This window comes from Nesoenas mayeri, assembly GCF_963082525.1.
Source record: "Nesoenas mayeri genome assembly, chromosome: 19".
NCBI classification, from domain to species: Eukaryota; Metazoa; Chordata; class Aves; order Columbiformes; family Columbidae; genus Nesoenas; species Nesoenas mayeri.
Genome location: NC_137568.1, coordinates 9,428,443 through 9,446,564, shown reverse-complemented (window position 1 = coordinate 9,446,564; position 18,122 = coordinate 9,428,443). Strand labels below are relative to the sequence as shown.

The following is an 18,122-nucleotide window of genomic DNA, read 5'->3' as shown; positions in this document are numbered from 1 at the left end:
TGCCGCTAATAGCCGCGGTGGTTCGTGCCGAGGATGGGAACCCGCGGCGGGGCAGGGGGCACAGCCCCCGGAGCACAAGGCAGCTGGAAAGTGAAGCAGAGGGGCTGTGAAAAGACCTCAGAGAAGTGGGAGAGAAGAGAGGGGTAAAACAACAACAGCCGAACACCACACACACTCCAAAACAACGACCAACAAACCGCACTTATTTAGCCATCTAATGATTCAAAAATGCATGTAGATTAAGATTAAAGACCTGATCATCTATCATTCGCAAGAATGTAGGAGGATTAAATAGGTTGTTAAAAAAAAAACCTTTTGAAAAGAAGATCAAGTGCTGCAGAACAGCCTGCAAAGGCCAGGATGAACTTGTACCTCCCCAGGGACTCCCCTCAGCCCTGCAGGGACAGGCTCAGATGCATCAGGACAGCAGTGGCACGTCCCTGGGTCATGATCTGTGCACAGCAAGTTTGGGGTTATCGCTGTGCCTCTTCAGCTCTTTCACTTACTGTGAGCAGGAGTGGAAATGATGGTGCTGGATGGGAGCACAACAGTCTCTGCCCTGCGGAGATCTCAGCACTGTGCAAAGCACTCGAGGCACCATCCCATGCACATCCCCATGGTCATGTTTGCCATGCAGGATTTTAACACAGCTCTCAGGCTGAGCAAGCAGAGAAATGCAATGCTCCAGCCCCAGCTATTTCTCCAGCGCTGGGTTGTTTTCCTGCCCCAAAGAGCTACTTACAACAAATCCACCCCTTTTCACCAGTATCAAGCACTGCTCTAGGGTCTCTCTGTGTGCTTGCTCAACTAGATCAAAGCTTGGAGCTTTGCCCAGATCACAAACCCCTCCAGAAATACGTTTTACTCCCTATGCACAAAAATGCTTATCTTACCTACCTTCCTGGATATCTAGTGGTATCTCATAAATAATATTTTCTAGCAAAACGGTCCATTGGGGATTACAGCACCCAGCACTGAGAGAAGCTCTCAAGACCCCAGATCTCACATTCCTCCAGGAGGGCTCTGGAGGGAGCAGCCACCTCTCCCTGGGGCAGATTCTATTCTGTCCCCTTCTTCAGGTTCACAAGAAGGTGCAAGCACCCTGATAAGGCAGCTCCTACTAAACCCAGCCCTGAGACCCTCATACAACCCCCCATGACCTCCTGGCTTTCACAGAGACCCCCAGCCCCACTGCTGAGATGTCACCCTCTGCACCAAACCTGCACCCTGCCAGGGGAACCAGGAGCACATCCCACCCTGCCAGCTCTGCTCAGATAACCCAGAGTTACTTTCCCAGCTGCACATGAGCACACAGCACTGAACTGACACCCACAGCTATTTGTTAGAGATAAATATTGACATGAAGGGACCTCAGCCCAGCCCCTGGGAGAGCAAACTGATATATACTTTTTTCAAGCTATTCTACTCTCCCACACACTCCTCCCAAGCTCCAGCTCTTCTAAGCTGCAGCTCAGCCCTTTTATTGGAAAGCTGGGTTCCTTCCCCATCTGAAATGATTTTGCTGCTGAGCTCAGGTGTTTCTGCCTGTCCACGGCTGGGGAACCCTCATTCTCCGTGGTCAGAGCCATGGGGATTAGAGGCAGGTAATAAATTCCTGAGATGTGTAACATTCATGTGAAGATTAAAGCTGGGGAGGCAAATCAGCTGAAGCAAACAGAATGTTTTCCTGGCTCAGTCTGTCCTGGGACACAAAGAACCTTGGGAAGATGAAGACAGCCTGGGAACAGACGTGGAGGTGAAGTTCTGTGTCTGGGAGATTTGTACTGGGAAGAACTGGACACAATGGGGAACATACTGGTTTTCTGAGGGCTGAAGGCACGTTCAGCCGCCTGCCAGTGGAAGGAGGAGCCCAGGCTGCCGCTGAAGCCAGGCAGGGTGGGCATGTGTCTGGCTCCTTTTTCTCTTGCTCAAGCATTTAAAGAAAAAAAACCCCTTTTATTTAAAATCCTGATGTTTCGGAATAAAGGCTGGAGCGTGTCTGGCGCTCACAAGTAAATCCCTCTCTGTGCAGGGCTGGTTAAGGCAGCACAAGCACAGATGGCACATGGAGCACCCTGAGAAGGAAGCAGGGACTTTGATGGCAAAATACTCCTTGTTTCCAAGCACAGCTCCCTTTTCCTACAGCACATTTCCCCCTGTGCATCATTTTGTAACATTTGGATGCCCTAAAGGGTTTTCACAAGGGCTTCATCCCTGTGAGGAGGGATGTGGAGTGAGTGTGACTTGCAGTGTCATGGACCTTGTGTCAATCTGGTGGGTACAGAGAGGGGACAAAGCAGGGCAGCACGGGTATTGGGTGCTCATCACCTTGCCTGAGCACTGCGGCATGTCCAGAGACATCACGAGTGTCCTTACAAACACCAGCATCCAGCTGGGATGGTTGTTTTTATTGCAGAAGTACCAAAAGGAGGGAGCACCCAGCTGAGCTGGGGAACCACAGACTCCACAATGAGCCAGAGGCTCAACCAGAGCCCGTAGATACGAGAGGAGGAACACTAGTGCTGTCTTCTGGATGTTACTGGGATGAAGGAGGGAAAATTGGATATTAAGAAAAATTTCTTCATAGGAAGGGCTGTGGGGCATTGGAACAGGCTGCCCAGGGCAGTGCTGGAGTCACCATCCCTGGAGGGTTGGACAGACGGACATGAAGTTCACATGGGGCAGTGCCAGGGGTGGGTTAATGGTTGGAACTGATGATTTTGAGGGTCTCTTCCAGCCAAAATGATTCTGTGATTATACACGGGTTGGCAGCTGGGATGCCCATGGAGGTGGTGGCAGAGCTGCCTGACAGATCCAGCACAAGTTCAAATGGACCCTTCTGCTTGGTGGTTGCTGCTGTAGTGCTTGTGGTTGTGCGATTTGCTCTGGTTTGGGAAGAAATGAAAGCATCTGGATGAGCCTTTCCTTCTCCCCTCTGCTCTCTGCTTAAGAGGACACCATACGCTGAGTAGCAAAGAACTCGCCCAGTATCACCCCCCTCTCTATCTTGAGCCATAGGGAGAACAAATCCGTTTCCTTGTACTCGACAGCCAGTTGGAAGGTGAAGCTCTGCAACAGCGTGGTGAGGAAGAGGAAGAGCTCGATGCGGGCCAGCGCCTCGCCAGGGCACATCCGCTTCCCTGGGGACACAGAAAGGAGAGGGTGAGCACCAGGCTGGTGGCCTCACCCAGCATTTGGGGAGAAAAAGGGCATAAAAGGGTGAGAAAGCTCATATTAAAGGTATAACTTTGGTGCCAACCAATTCTGTGGTCCCTAGAGTGGAGCCACTGCAGGCAGGGCTGAGCACTGACCTACTGAGAAAGGCATGAAGGCTTCGCGCTTCCTGAACTCGCCCTTCTCATCCAAGAAGTGGCCTGGGTCGAATTCTTTGGGGTTTTCCCACTGACTCGGATCCATATGCACAGAAGAAAACACCGGAATAACAGCTGTGCCCTGCAGGAGAGGGCCAGGGCAGGGGAGTGAGGAGGGACATAGGTGCTGCAGCATCGGGCTCTGCTGAGCTGAATGAGGAGCATCGGGTGGGCATGGGGGAGACTGAGCGTGCATCCCGGAGAGGTGGCTCTGTGCCAGGCAGGGGCAGTCAACATGGGGCTCCACTGCCTCCATGGTCCTGCCAGTCTTTGTGTGGCTCATGAGACAGAAATTATTGAGTTATTCCCATTGATTTATGTTAAAACCCCTCTCACTGCTCAAAGTGTGGTGAGAGCCTGGCCCAGGTTGGCCAGAGAGGTGGTAGATGAACCATCCCTGGAGACATCCCAGGCCAGGCTGGATGGGGCTCTGAGCAACCTGAGCTGGTGCAGATGTCCCTGCTCATGGCAGGGGGGCACTGGGGGAGCTGGGACGGTCCCTTCAACACAAAATATTCTATGATTCTATGATCTGCTGAGATGGGGGCTGGCGTGGCCCCACACCAGGGCAAGCCCAGCTCCCAGCCCCAGCAGCCCTGCACATCTGCCTGGTGACAAGAGGTGTTTTCCAGAACAGGTAAGGGACATGAATGTGGGCAGAACTGGCAGCAGTTCTCTGCTCCTCAGGTGAAAGGTTATCACCACCTCTCCACACCAAGGATTGGGAAAGACCTGGGACCTTCACAAGTGAGCAAATAGTCCAGGGGCAAAAGCAAATCTTGTTCAAGGTTCCCTGCCACCCCTCCTCTTAGGGTCACCGAGAGTCCAGGGCCACGTCACCTTTGGGATGGTGTGGCCTCTGAATACGATGTCCTGTGTCATCATCCGAGGGAAGTTCTCGATGCGGGACTTGTGCAAGCGCTGCAGCTCGTGGATCACGGCGTTGGTGTACGGCATCCTCAGCTTGTCCTCCGTGCTGGGAGCACGGCCAGTGCCCACCACCGCATCAATCTCCTCTTGGACCTTGGCTGGGGAAAGGACAGGCATGGAGCTGCAGTCTTGGCCATGCAGAGCCACCCCCTTGGTTTCTCACTGCACCCCATGGCACCTGTCTTAGAGCCAAAGGACAACCTAGCAGAGAGGGAGCAACCTGGTGTAACTCCTGGCAGAGACCAGAAATAACAGTCTCGGTCCACACACCTGCCCAGATCAAGGTTCAAGGCATCTCTGGTAGGCCAGTTCAGGGCCATCTGCACGTGCAAGGACAGGGAGCACTACCCTCTGACCTGTGCATATCTCTATCTGATGGCTATCACCCTTGGGTGACCCAAGCAGGATGATTTTGGTCTCTTCCTGAACAGGAACCGCCAGGGCTGGAACTCTCTGTCTGCACCTTTGCTGTACCATGGCCTCCTCAGGCATGGGAAACAGTTGCATTTTGCTGCCCTTACCTTGAATATGGGGGTATTTTGACAGGACCAAGAGGAAAAAGACCAGGGTGTTGCTAGTGGTCACTGTCCCAGCACCAAAGAGGCTGAATACCGACATGACCAAGTCTTCATTGCTGTACATGGTGTCTGGGCTGCTCTTCCCCTGCAACGATGTGGTGGGGAGGGGATTCAGCACCATCTGCAGGCAGGTCTGGAGGGCAGCCCTCACCCCCCTTGGCACCACCTCTACCTTCTCCGCCCTCAGAAGGAAACAGTCGATGTAGTCCCGGGGGCAGCTGGGATCCAGCGTCAGCTTGTGATGCTCCACTCTTTCTCGGATGTAGTCCTTCAGCTTCTCGCACTCGGCCAGGGCTTTCCTGTGTGGCCCTGGGAGGTGGTGCATGATGTTGGGGAAGGTGTTGTAGATCTGCAGGAGAAGGAGACACAGGAGGGCTCAGGTGCCTAGACAGAGCCTCCCACACCTTGCCCCAAATCCATGCTGTAGTACCAAAGCCAAAGTAGCATCCTTTGATCGCCCAAGCATGTGGGACAGGAGGGCACAGAGCACAGAAGGATGCCTACCATGGCAACAGGGGAGAGGAAAAAGCTGATGTAATTCCCGATCACATTCAGTAGCTCCAGAAAGGCCTTGTCGCTGTAGCTGTAACGGCTCCCAAAGACAACAGAGCAGATCACGTTGGAAACTGCGTATCTGAACATTGTCATTGGCACAAAGGTGCTTCCTGAAGCCAAAGAAGGGTCAAAAAAGGCATCAAAAGACCAACAGTTATTTAACTGCTTCAACACAGAAAACACCCTTCATCCCCCTCCCTTTGAGCTCTGAGCCCTGGTTGAGTCTGCCAGGTCTAACAGCCAAAGCAAAAAGCCCTCCTGAACTGTGGGCTCCTAAATCTACCTCCTTGCTCCTAAAGTGCTTGGGACTGAGGAAAGCAGAGGTACCTGCAGGTGCTTTGGGCTCCCACCGATGTGCCCTGGGGATGTGGGGGGCTGCAGAGCATCTCCCTGTGGCAACCAGCCCCCCAGAGATGGTGACCAGCCCCTCACCAGCCCTGCACATCGAAGTCAGAGGGGTCAGCCTACAACTGAGCCGCCATCTCCTCTGATATTCAGGAAGCCCCAGAAGAGGTGGTGGCACTGGTAGCAGATCAGTTTTGTTGGAGAAGAGGACATTAACCCAGTAACCCTCCATCACCAGGGCAGTATCTTATTTGTGCATTCTCAATGCCACACAGTTTAGTTTTCTATTTCTGTTCTTTCGGCATGAAATGTTCCTCAGTGGTCCCCCACCCCATGCAGGGTCTTCCACCCTGGGTCAAGCCATGACCATACCACGTCCCTCCTGCCCTCTCTGGGTGGGATGGCAATGGTCTAAGCCCTCTCTACAAGAACCATCCACAACAGTGTTTGCAAAAAGCTCCAGAAACCACACATATCCCACGAGGCTGTTGTGTGTCCTCCACCTGCGCTGGGGACCAGAGTGGACAGGACACTTGTCACCTTTGAGTTTTTCCAGCAGTTTCACCAGGTGCTGGGCCTCCTCTTGCACCCGCTGCGACATGGAGCTCTTCCCCATCCCGAAGTCCCGCAGGGTGCTGAGCGTGAACCTCCGCAGCTCCCGCCACTTCTTCTCATTGTTGGAGACAAAACCTGGAGGGAGGCAGTGGAGACCACTCACCTGCCCACCCCACGGAACCTCCTCGGGAACAGGGACCCTGCTTGGAGCTTGGCTGAAGAGCAGCAGGGCACTGAGGCAGGACATGACCCTGGGGCATACATAGAGTCCTTGAAAAGCTCAAAACAAAGCTGCAACTGACTAACTGGACCTAATGCTGTCCTCAGACAAGAGGTCAATAGTTGGAGGGACTTGTAGAGTGGGAAATGGGTGTTTAAATCAGAGAATCACAGAATCATTTTGATTGAAAGAGACCCTCAAGATCATCCAGTCCAACCATAACCCGCCCCTGGCACTGCCTCATGTCCTCAGAACCTCATGTCCGTCTGTCCAACCCTCCAGGGATGGTGACTCCAGCACTGCCCTGGGCAGCCTGTTCCAATGCCCCACAGCCCTTTGGGGAAGAAATTGTTCCAAGATCCAACCTCAACCTCCCCTGGTGCAACTTGAGGCCGTTTCCTCTGGTCCTGGTGCTTGTTCCTGGGGAGCAGAGCCTGACCCCCCTGGCTCCAAGCTCCTTTCAGGCAGTTCAGAGATCAGAAGGTCTCCCCTCAGCTCCTGTTCTCCAGCTGAACCCCCCAGGTCCCTCAGCCGCTCCCATCACACTTGTGCTCCAGCCCCTCACCAGCTCCGTTCCCTTCTCTCCACTCGCTCCAGCACCTCAAGGCCTTTCTTGGTGTGAGGGGCCCAAAACTGCCCCCAGAATTCAAGGTTTGACCTCCCCAGTGCCCAGCACAGAAACGGTCACTGTCCTAGTCCTGCTGGCCACACCAGTGCTGGTACCAGCCAGGATGCTGGTACCAGCCAGGATGCTGGTGGCCTTTTTAGACACCTGTGCTCACCCAGAGAGTAATAAAGTGCCTAGAGGAACTCCAGATACCTACCATAGTTTTTTGTTAGCTGCACCAGGAGAGGGATTTCAGGTCTCCCTCCAAACTCCTCGGAGTGGCCCAGCAGAGCATCCTTCACCACCTCGTACCCGCAGAGCACCACTGCCGGCTTCAGCCCCAGCCAGATGGTGAAGACGGGGCCGTATGTGCTGCTGAGCTGCAGGAGGATGGGAAAGCTGTTGTGGATGAGGGTCCTGCATCCCAGACATCCATTTAATTTTAAATTTGGTTTTGTGGCCACAACGCTGGTGAACGCACTGGCAGGGAGAGGAAGCACCTCTCGTGAAGCCAGTGTCCTCCTCCTGCCCCCACCCAGACCAGTCCCTGCGGGATTCTGATCCCGATGACACTTTGAGGGTTCAAAGCATCATCCCCAGGAAGCAGCTCTGGATGTCGGCAGTGCCACAGCCCCAAGAGGGATTAGTGTCAGCACCACAAGTCCCTTACAGGAGGAGAAGGGCTTCCATAACAGTAGTGATTATGCTCCCAGTAGCAGGGATTTAGGCAAATACACAATTCCCCTTTGTTTTTGATACATGATATTCCTGCTTTCTCTCCTGCTGCCCTGCTGGGGCTGGGAGTGGGTCCAGCACCACCACCTCCTCTCTTACCTTCGCATGGGTCCTGTCGAGGGGCACAATGTCCTTTTGCCATAGGTTGCCCAGAATGGGCCATGGGGCTGGTCCTGGGGGCAGATGCCTTCTCACCCTGCTGGTTCTCCAGACCAGGAACCACAGGATGGAGAGGAGAAGGAGGGTAACGAGCACCCCAGCCGATCCAGCATCCATCTCACTATGTGCCACTGAGCAGGGAAAAAGTCAAGAAAATCCCCTTCCAAGGAGAAAATCACAACAGAGCGGTGAGCAGAGAGAGGTCCAGACCTGCTGCCTTGGTGCTGCCTCGCGCTCTGTATAGGCACAGCCCCTCCTGCATCCCTGGGGTCATCTGCGTGTCCCCCACCCCTCCCCGGAAGGTCAGTGACACAGAGACTCAGGTTTATCTTGGACAAGCACATACCGGCCCCCAACGTGTTGTGTCAAAGAGCTGACACAGGACATTGCAAAACCCCGTGGGCTGCCAGGGGGAGAGCAGTTGAATCACTTTTTGCTCAGTGCTCTGTTTTGGTGGCACCACCCTGACAAAAGCTCACGTGTCACCACCAGGTCATTGCTCATCTTGTCACTGCCTCACTTACCAGTACAGTGACGCAAGAGGGACGTTCTTGTAAAGGGAAACTGAGGTAGCCCAGGGAGCGGGACACGTGCAGCTGGTCAAGTACTTGTTGGGTGACAGTTTTCCATCCAATGCCTTTCTGATGGAAAATAGGTCAGTCCTGGGAAAAACAACAATTTTATTCTGAAAGATCCTGAGGTTCCTTTTGGATTTTGCAGGAACATCAGCCCAAGGTGTTGCGGTTGTTGCAGGCGTGGGGTTAACATTTCCATGGGCTCCTCCAGCCACTTCAGTGTTCCTCTGATGCTCTGGAGCATCTCGCTCCAAACACTAGCACATCTGGCTGCACATGAGCACATCTGGCACCAGCTCAGCCGCCACACCTCTGGTCAGGAGCGCTCGCAGCCCTTGGCCAAGCGAGCTGGTCACAAGCCAGTTCCCAGCAAAGGGTGGGATTTCTCCTGGAGGACAGGGACAGATGAAAAGAGGGTGGAGGTTCGAGTTCATGCATTTCTCTGCAGTGGAAGGAGACCCTTGGCTAAGGGTATTGAATACTAATAATTCTAGAACCTGAATTATTATGTCCACCTGGAACAGAGCAAGGCAACATCCCCCAGTGTCCGGTCTGGCAGAGCCAGGACTGTGTTTGGGCAGGGCTGATGGGAACAGCCAGGACCAGCTGCACTTGCACCCTTTTTTAGCCACAAAGTGGGACATTTCATGGGTGTCAGACCAGGGATGCTGGGTGCTGCCAGCCCGGCTCGTCCCAGCTGGGCTCTGCGGGATGCTCTCTGCAGCCACGCTGCAATTCCATACACATATGCACCAACTCTCTCCCAAATCACCAAAAAGCAACTGGCAATGACTCACTTGTTCACCCCGTCCCACCACGTCTCGTCTCTGCTCTTCCCACTGACCTCTCTAAATTCTTGGCTTGGGTGCCCGCAGTGGGGAACTTTGCTCAGGAAGGTGACGTGGTGACTGGGATTTTGGCAGGCGCTTGACCAGCCTTGCAGTGACTGACACCATTTTTTCCCATGGCAGCCAAACAATACAAAGGAATCACTCGAATAACAGGAAAATAAATGGCCATGGGGATTAATTGGAGCTGCAAAGTTTAAATGCTATGTAAAATTTCGTCTTTGGTGGGTGAGCTCAGGCAGAACCCGTGGCCGCCTGCCTGGACACCGATAGTGTTTAAGGGCAACACCCATTCCTACAGCAAGTTTTTTAAAGATTAATGGCTCTAATGCTACAAAAAAATACATATTATATCACATTTTATAATAAAATAGAGAAAATAAAACAAAATCACCCTGGGATTTGTGAGTCCAGGTTACCAGACAAGCAGTATAACAAGAAGTAACTCCCAGGGATGATGAAATGTTGCATTTGTCTTCTTGAGCTGCTTGATGAAACTTTGGTTTCTCTTCACAATCTATAGAATAAACTGAAGCAAAAGACCCACAGTGTTGTGTCCCTGTACTATCTCTTATCAAGTGTGCATTAAAAAGAAGGGAAAAACCTTAACTTTTAGCAGCTGAATGCCCCTTTTCCTGAAGACAACTCAGGAGGGAAGAGCACAGATGGGCTTTGGTGCAGCCGTGTCAGCACTCTGGGGAGCTGGGACCCAACGTGAGCTCAAACCGCTTCATATGGACCCAAAATCGTTGGTACTTTGTCTGTCTTTCACACGTCTGTAGCGAAGCAGAATGCTGCAAGGCTTTGGGATCCCTTCAGGAGCAGGTGGTGAGACCTTTCTGCCCCAAAATCTGAAACAGTAGGAAAGGGTCAGCTAAAAAACCCACATGTGACGTGACCAAGACAAAGGAGAATATTCTGACTTCTAAAAAAAATTTTAAGATCCATTTAGAGATTGCCAGGGCCTTTGGATTTTAGTTCAAAGTCACATTTTGGGACTAAACTCATGGAGAAATGTAACATGTAAGAGCACTGGGGGAGCAGAGCAGCCCATGCTGGCCCCGCTACAGCGGGGACGTCTGGTCCCTGTGCCATGATGGAGCCGGCTCCTGCCTACCCGGCTGCAAGAGACAGGGAAAAGCATCACTCAATTAAAGGGTTGTGTTGCTGAATCAGAACGTACATGTATCTAATCAAAGAATTAGAAGAAATTATGCTCATGGGGTATTTTTTGGTGCAGACGTGTATTTGGAAAAGCTGCAAAGCAAACACGCCAGCGCAGAAGTGAGAGAAGTCAATAAACTGCTGGGGTTATTAGATCTGGGAAGATCTGCCGGAGGAAATCATAACGATTGTTCCTGTCTCTCTGCTAACGCTTCTCTGCAGACGGTGTGAAAACTGCGGGGAGGAGCGGGACACATCCAGTATCACAGAGAGGAGGATGGGGAGCAGAGCTAATTGTCTTAGCCTAAGAGCTTACTCTAAGCCAGCAGAGCAGGGGAACCTGCAGTCATAGCTTCGCTTCATACCCATGGTGGGATCTGGCCACGAGCCTTGAAAAATGGCTTCAAAGTGAAGAGTGTGGGGTGGAAGGCATGGAGGTGGGGTGGGCTTTGCAAAGCCCAGGCTGGAATCTCGCACAGCTCCCCACCGGTGCTGCCATCTCCCTGAGCCACCTCCTCTCCAAGCTGAATGGTCCCAGCTCTCTCAGCCTCTTCTCCTCGCAGAGATCCTCCAGGCCTTCAGTCTTGGCTGAGCTTGCTCCAGCATGTCCATGCCTCTGTTCTACTGGGGTGACCAACATGGGACACAACAGCCAGATGTGTCTCCCCAGTGCTGAGCAGTGGGGCAGGATCTGTCCCCTGCCCTCTACCTGATGCAGCTCAGGAAGCTGGTGGCCTTTTTGCTGTAAGAGTGCATTGCTGGCCCATAGAATCACAGAATCATTTGGGTTGGAAGAGACCCTCAAGACCATCAAGTTCAACCATAACCCACCCCTGGCACTGCCCCCTGTCCTGAGAACCTCATCTCTGTCTGTCCAACCCTCCAGGGATGGTGACTCCAGCACTGCCCTGGGCAGCCTGTTCCAATGCCCCACAGCCCTTTGGGGAAGAAATTGTTCCCCAGATCCAACCTCAACCTCCCCTGGTGCAACTTGAGGCGTGGCCCATGGTCAGCTTGGTGTCCTCCAAGACCCCTGGGGCCTTCTCTGCCAAGCTGCTTTCCAGCTGGGTGACCCCCGCATGTCCCGGTGCCTGGGGCTGTCCCTCCCCAGGGGCACCACTGGGCACAGCCCCTGGCTGAATGTCTCCAGGTCTCTCTCAGCCCATTTCTTCAGCCTGTCCAGGTCCCTTGGGATGGCAGCATCAGCCACTCCTCCCCATGTGGTGGCATCTGCCCCCTTGCTGGGGGTGCACCCTGCCCCATCATCCGTGTCATGTCATAAAGATGTCAAACAACATTTCTGGAGACTTCTGGTCCATAGGCTTTCAGACACAGTCTTGGTGGCAGCACCGGTGGGGAGCTGTGCGAGATTCCAGCCTGGGCTTTGCAAAGCCCACCCCACCTCCATGCCCTCCTCCTCTAACCCTCCGCTTTGAAGCCATTTTTCAAGGCTGATGCCCAGATCCTACCATGGGTATGAAGCAAAGCTATGACTGCAGGTTCCCCTGCTCTGCTGGCTTAGAGTAAGCTCTTACACTTACGCTAAGGCAATTAATATTATCCTAATGCAATTTTCCCCGTCAGCAGCCCAAAGGCTCTGGAAGTGCTCTGCCCACCCTGGGGCCTCCCCCGCGCAGAACGAAGGATGTGCAGACAGCTGTGAACGGTTCCAGCCTCTCCCCTTTTCCCCTTGTAAGCACAGGGGTGAGACAGCCCCGGCAGCCGCTTGCTGCGCAGCTCAGGCCAGCTAATGACTAAGCTGGGAGTATTTTTGGTTGCTCTTAATAATGCAGCAGTACTCAGTGCATCGGAGCCTGGCCGTAATTATAGGGCGAATGTCATTTGTCATCGTTGTCGTCTCCTCTTGCTGGGATATAGCTCCAAGGCAGTGTGATGCTAAAGCCCCTTTCACACTCCTGGGACATTGTTTCTGGGGCTTGCTATGGGATCCCTCAAGAAAATCCAGTTTTACACCACTGAACAACCCAGAACTGCCCCAGCGTGTGGGAGAGTTACGGTTTGATTTGTTTCAGTAATAAAATTGTTTTGGTTTGGTCCCAGAGATTTTGCGATAGGACGAGGGTGATGGTTTTAAACTAAAGGAGGGAGATTCAGGCTGGATGTGAGGAAGGAATTGTTGCCCTGAGGGTGGTGAGAGCCTGTCCCAGGTTGGCCAGAGAGGTGGTGGATGAACCATCCCTGGAGACATCCCAGGCCAGGCTGGACGGGGCTCTGAGCAACCTGAGCTGGTGCAGATGTCCCTGCTCATGGCAGGGGGGGCACTGGGGGAGCTGGGAAGGTCTCTTCACCCCAAACTGTTCTGTGATTCTATGACTTCTCCAGGTCCTGCTGCAAGTGGGAGATGTGGGCAAGTACTCCTGCTGCCTGTCTTGCCAGGTAGAAAAACATAATTCCAGCAAGAAGATTAAAAAAATCCCATTTGCATTCAATAATATCATCATCAACTTGCTTCTAGTCTACCATGGCTTATTTTTAATACAGTGGCAACAGCGGGTGATCTGTACAGCAGTGGCAAAGGAGAGCAGAGCATGATCCCAGGACTGGGAACAGCCGTGGAAAGGGTAATGGTTAATCAGGGACTGCCAGTCTTCATTTTCATTCCTCCAGTGGTCAGAAACAAAAAAAAGAGACAGACGTTTTGCCCGTTAATCAGAGCTTGCACAGAAGGCAAACAAAAGCAGACTGTATTTGAAGTGCCTGCTCCAAAGCGATGCACATCAGAGGCAGGCATGCCCTGAAGGTCACTCAACTGGGTGAGCCAGGCACAAAGACAGCCCAAATATCTATTAATACTTGGCTGGCGACACAGAGCGTGGTCCTGGTCTCCGGGTGCACGTACAGCCCTGTTGCCACATGGTGAATCAAATGAGCCTGATGAATCAGCGAGGGGTGGAAATTCGTCCCCACCATGGGAAACTACCTCAAACCGTGCTTGTGATTGAAAAAATATGTGATTAACTTTCTTATAATGTTGTAATTTTTAATCTTCCCCCTCTTCCTCGTGCTGCCTGTCCGATGTGTGTCGACTGCGGTCGGGCATGAGGAGCAAGGGGTGAATGTGGTGGACTTACAGCTGCACCAGGCGCCCCATGTACGGCCTGCGCTTGCTTAATTACACAGCATTAATCTCCCCCTGTAATTCCATGGGGAGCAAGGCTGGCTGCAGCAGGGAGGATCAGTTTGTGCTGCTGGTACTGGGTCTGGATTATGGACAAAAGATGCAATTCTGTGCTCCAGATCACTCCGGAAAGGATCCTGCTGTTGTCCCTGCACCCTCGCTTCTAATGGGACCACTTGCACTGGTCCTGATCCCAGTTCCTTGTAAACATGGCTCTGTTGTTAAACAAGATGATTTCCAGTGGGGGTTGGCAAGGAGAACATGCCAGGAGCCCAAGTACCATCCAGAATGTCTGGAGAGAGGAAATATTGTGCTGTGCACATGGAAAATTAGCCGAGCCTTAACCATGCTCCCATTTTCTCTGTTAGTGAGATGGGCATCCCAGCGGGGACGTGAGTTGTTATGAAAATCACTTAAAGGATGTAAAATACATGGGATTTCTTAGAACAGCTGCACTGACCTGAAATCTTCCCATCCTGCTGTAATAATTACAGAGAAAAAAATCCCTCCCTCCTCCTCTGCCACCTTGCAAACACATCACATCCTTACCCAGGGCACGCCATTCCTCTGCTCTGAGCGCGTGTGTTTTCACCACATCTATAAACCTCATTAATACAGGTTGATTCCAAGAAAGGGGAAAAACAGCACTTGCACTCAATGCAGCCAAGCACGATGCTGCACCCGCCCGAGCACGTCTGGGAGAGACGCAGCTCGGAGCCAGGCGGGCGACCTGGCACCGGCACCGTGTCCCTGCAGACGGGACAGCACACTCCCCGGGGACAGGGAGCAGCTCTGTCGGGGATTTGCCAGCAAAAACCTTTCTCTGTGTTTCTCTAACCGGGTAACAGGTCCTGGTTTGGGGCTCAGGGCTCCCTCTCCCCTCCAGCCAGGGAGGGCAGAGTGGGGTTCGCTGTGCCTTGTGCACTTGCATGACCAACCCATATGTCTTTGGGGTGGGGACAAGGGGCTCTGGCCACATCTGTGTGTCAGCCAGGTCTCTCTCCCAGGGGATTTAACCCCCAGTATCTCTGTCACCGTCAGCCACAGGTGAGCAGGACACGTTCCCTGCAGAAGGGACCCATGAGCTGGAACCTCCGCAGGAGCCACCGGCACGGCCCCGAGCAGCAGCATCCCTCGTTACCCGTCCAAAAAGGGGCCTCTCCAGTGCCATATGTGACACAGCAGGACAGGCGCCGTGGAGCCAGGTGAGCAGATGGCAGGTGGAGCAGAGCTGCCCTTCCCCGGCGAATGGCTCCGGGGCACGGCAGTGTGCCAGGCGGCAGCAGCCAGATCCGAGCAGGCGTGGGGAGCAGAGGGATGCGGCACAGGCATGGCAGCAAAGCCCTGCTGCTTGGGAATGTGTTCCTTTGCACTCCTTTGGGTCCAAATTGGTATTTACACTTGCACAGGAATAAACCTGAAATCAGAGTCTGGTGCTTCCTGTTTTTTGGGCAGCAGTGCCCTTTGTTGTATGAAGGTTTGTGTTCCAGCAGCAGCTCAGCCACAGGGGTTTGGTGATGGTAAGGATGGTGGGTGCCAGCCGGGTTTGGCCGGGCTTGCCTGCTGCAGGCAGGTGCCAGTAAACCAAATGATGAGGGATGGGACGTCACTGGGAGCTGTCTGGTTGGTCTTTTCTCCCAAGCAGCAAGCGATAGGACGAGAGGAAACAGCCTCAAGTTGCACCGGGGGAGGTTGAGGTTGGATCTGGGGAATAATTTCTTCCCCAAAGGGCTGTGGGGCATTGGAACAGGCTGCCCAGGGCAGTGCTGGAGTCACCATCCCTGGAGGGTTGGACAGACAGAGATGAGGTTCTGAGGACATGGGGCAGTGCCAGGGGTGGGTTATGGTTGGACTTGATAATCTTGAGGGTCTCTTCCAAAGAAAATGACTCTATGATTCCCCAGCTCCCCACCTCCCTTTCCTCCTGTTTTCCTGCGGTGGGGATTGCAAGGCACTGCTTCCACCATGGCCTTTGTCATCTCTGCCTCCTGGAACAGAAAACAGGGGAATATGATTAAAGCCTTTTCACAGAGGAATTTATCACCCTGCAGAAAGGACATCAGCTTCATCGCTGCTGGGAGAGAGCATCCCTGGGCCCCCAGGGCTGTCATCAGCACAGCAGGAGGTATTGCTCTTCCTCCAACACATAGCCCAAGCTCAGCACCCACCAAAGCCCAAAGAGAGGCTCAGTGGGATGTGACCTTTGCTTGTGATGTATTTTGGGAGCAGGTCAGGTCATGAAGTGATGGATGTGGGTCAGGAGGAGCCTGTGCTGGACCTGCGGGTAGGGGCAACTGGGCCAGTGCCCAGTTCACGTCAGTGCTGTTAACTATCATATGGTTTTCCACTAAAATGGGTTGTTTTGATGCTAATTAGCTTTGACCCATCTGGGCCGACACTATCTGATCTTGGAGGTTCAACGACGCCAAGATGGTGGGGGCTGGATGCGGGGCTCAGCTCGGTCTGGCTTGAGGAGCTTGTGAGAGACAGTTCAGGCAGCTGTCCGAAACAGGGACCGGGGAGGCGGGTTGCGGTGCTGCCCGCGGGCGTGGGGTTTGCGAGAAAACCATAACGGGGAGGGAGGACCATTATTTTACAAATAACATAGAACCCCACAAAGCTTGGGAATTCCCTCAGATGGCACCAAGCAGAATGGGAGGAGAGGGTCACAGCACAACGTGGGGAGCAAGCAAGTGCTGCCCCCAGCATGGACCACCCAGGGCAGCTTTGTTCTTCTCCGTTAACGCAAAATTTCTTAGATCTTTCTGTTAGATGAGCATTGTTTTCTTTTTTTTTTCCTTGGGTTTTCAGAGAGCTGGGACGAGAACAGCTGAGGCTTGATCATTTACTTAAGGAATTGTGCCCCACAAATGCTCCCGTGTCCAGCGTGCATCAGCCGCCCTCCACACGCCTGGTGGGCAGCATGCCCTGCCTGCAATGAGCATCACCCTGGAGCTGGCGGGGGAGACGCTATTTCGGGGATTTGTTTGGACTGACCGAAATAGCAGCTACAGCATCCTGTCGTCTTATTTTGGGGGGGTTATTGACAGTGCCCATAGAAACTTGTGGGAGCTGCTGACTACCAGAAAGTCCCATCAGCCCCAGAAGAGGATGTAAAAATCCCGGGAGCACCTTTCTAGCCCCATTTCACAAACAGGAAGATTGAGACCGAGGGTTGAGCGGCTGTGATGGAGCAGATGCTTCAAGAGTCCAAGAGCGAGCATGGGTTTCCTGAGCCCATTTTAGCAGAGTGAAACATGGACATATGGAAACTGTCTGGGGGTAGCAGTGTTTCAAAGTGGATCTCGCAGCCCAGTGCAGGGGCTGCGCAAGTGCTCTTGCTACCTGAGCCTGGCTGCTGCTGTGGAGAGAGCAGCTGCTGGCACAGCTCTGCGGGCAGCACTGCCCTCCGAGGGCGTCTCTGGGGGTCGGATCCAGATGCAGGATGGGGAGGATGCAGGTGCCTTTAGAGAGTGTTAGTGGAGCTTTTGCTAAGCCGGTCACAGGCATCAGTGCCTAAGAGATTTTTATTCCACACCAAGAAGCTACAGAGAAGTTAAATCAATCAAGTGCCCTTTAAACTGGGAGTGATGCCAATATGGGTAGAGCTGCCCTTCCAGGGCTCAGCGCTGTGCAGGCCCTGCGCAGGCAGCTGGGGTGATGGTACCAGGGTGAGCATCACCCATCCTTCCCCTCGGGGTGTGCAGAGCAGACACGGAGCAGCTGGGTGGTGACGTCCCAGCCACCCCAGCCCTGTCCCAGCTGGGACCGGCTCCTGTTGCCCTGCCCGCAGGCTGCAGGCAGGTTCCTGCTCCTCCCATAGAACCACAGAACAGTTTGGGTTGAAGGACCTTCCCAGCTCCCCCAGTGCCCCTCTGCCATGGGCAGGGACATCTGCACCAGCTCAGGGTGCTCAGAGCCCCATCCAGCCAGGCCTGGGATGTCTCCAGGGATGGTTCATCCATCACCTCTCTGGCCAACCTGGGCCAGGCTCTCACCACCCTTAGGGCCAACAATTTCTTCCTTATGTCTAGGGACACGCAGCAGTGAGTTGCTGCTTAAACCTGCCACAGCCCTGACTGACCCAAATCCCCAGGGCTTTGGAGAGCAGTGATGGGGGCTGCTGGGGGGGTCGCAGGGGGTTCCTATGGGAATGCTGGCGGGATGCTGGGGATGCCAAGTAATGCCAGGGGATGCTGGGGGGATGCCAGGAGGTGCTGAGGGATGCTCGGGGCCAGGGCCACTCCAAGGGCCCCTCTGCCCGGCAGAGCCCTCCAGGGCGGGCGGCTCCAGACTACATTTCCCATCGCCGCCGCGGCCGGGGGCGGTGCGGGGCGGTGC

At 53.7% G+C, this 18,122-nt stretch overlaps 1 protein-coding gene across 1 annotated transcript; it reads right to left on the bottom strand.

The window, feature by feature from the left end:
- Nucleotides 1-2,946: 2,946 nt before the first annotated feature.
- LOC308047949 (cytochrome P450 2C5-like) lies at nt 2,947-8,172 on the bottom strand (the record flags this gene model as incomplete). The annotated part of the gene is made up of 9 exons (XM_080356770.1): nt 2,947-3,140; nt 3,312-3,453; nt 4,212-4,399; nt 4,823-4,964; nt 5,052-5,228; nt 5,384-5,544; nt 6,320-6,469; nt 7,379-7,541; nt 7,996-8,172. 9 exons carry the CDS (start codon nt 8,170-8,172, stop codon nt 2,947-2,949), a joined length of 1,494 nt encoding a protein of 497 aa, XP_080212896.1.
- Between the last annotated feature and the right edge of the window lie 9,950 nt (nt 8,173-18,122).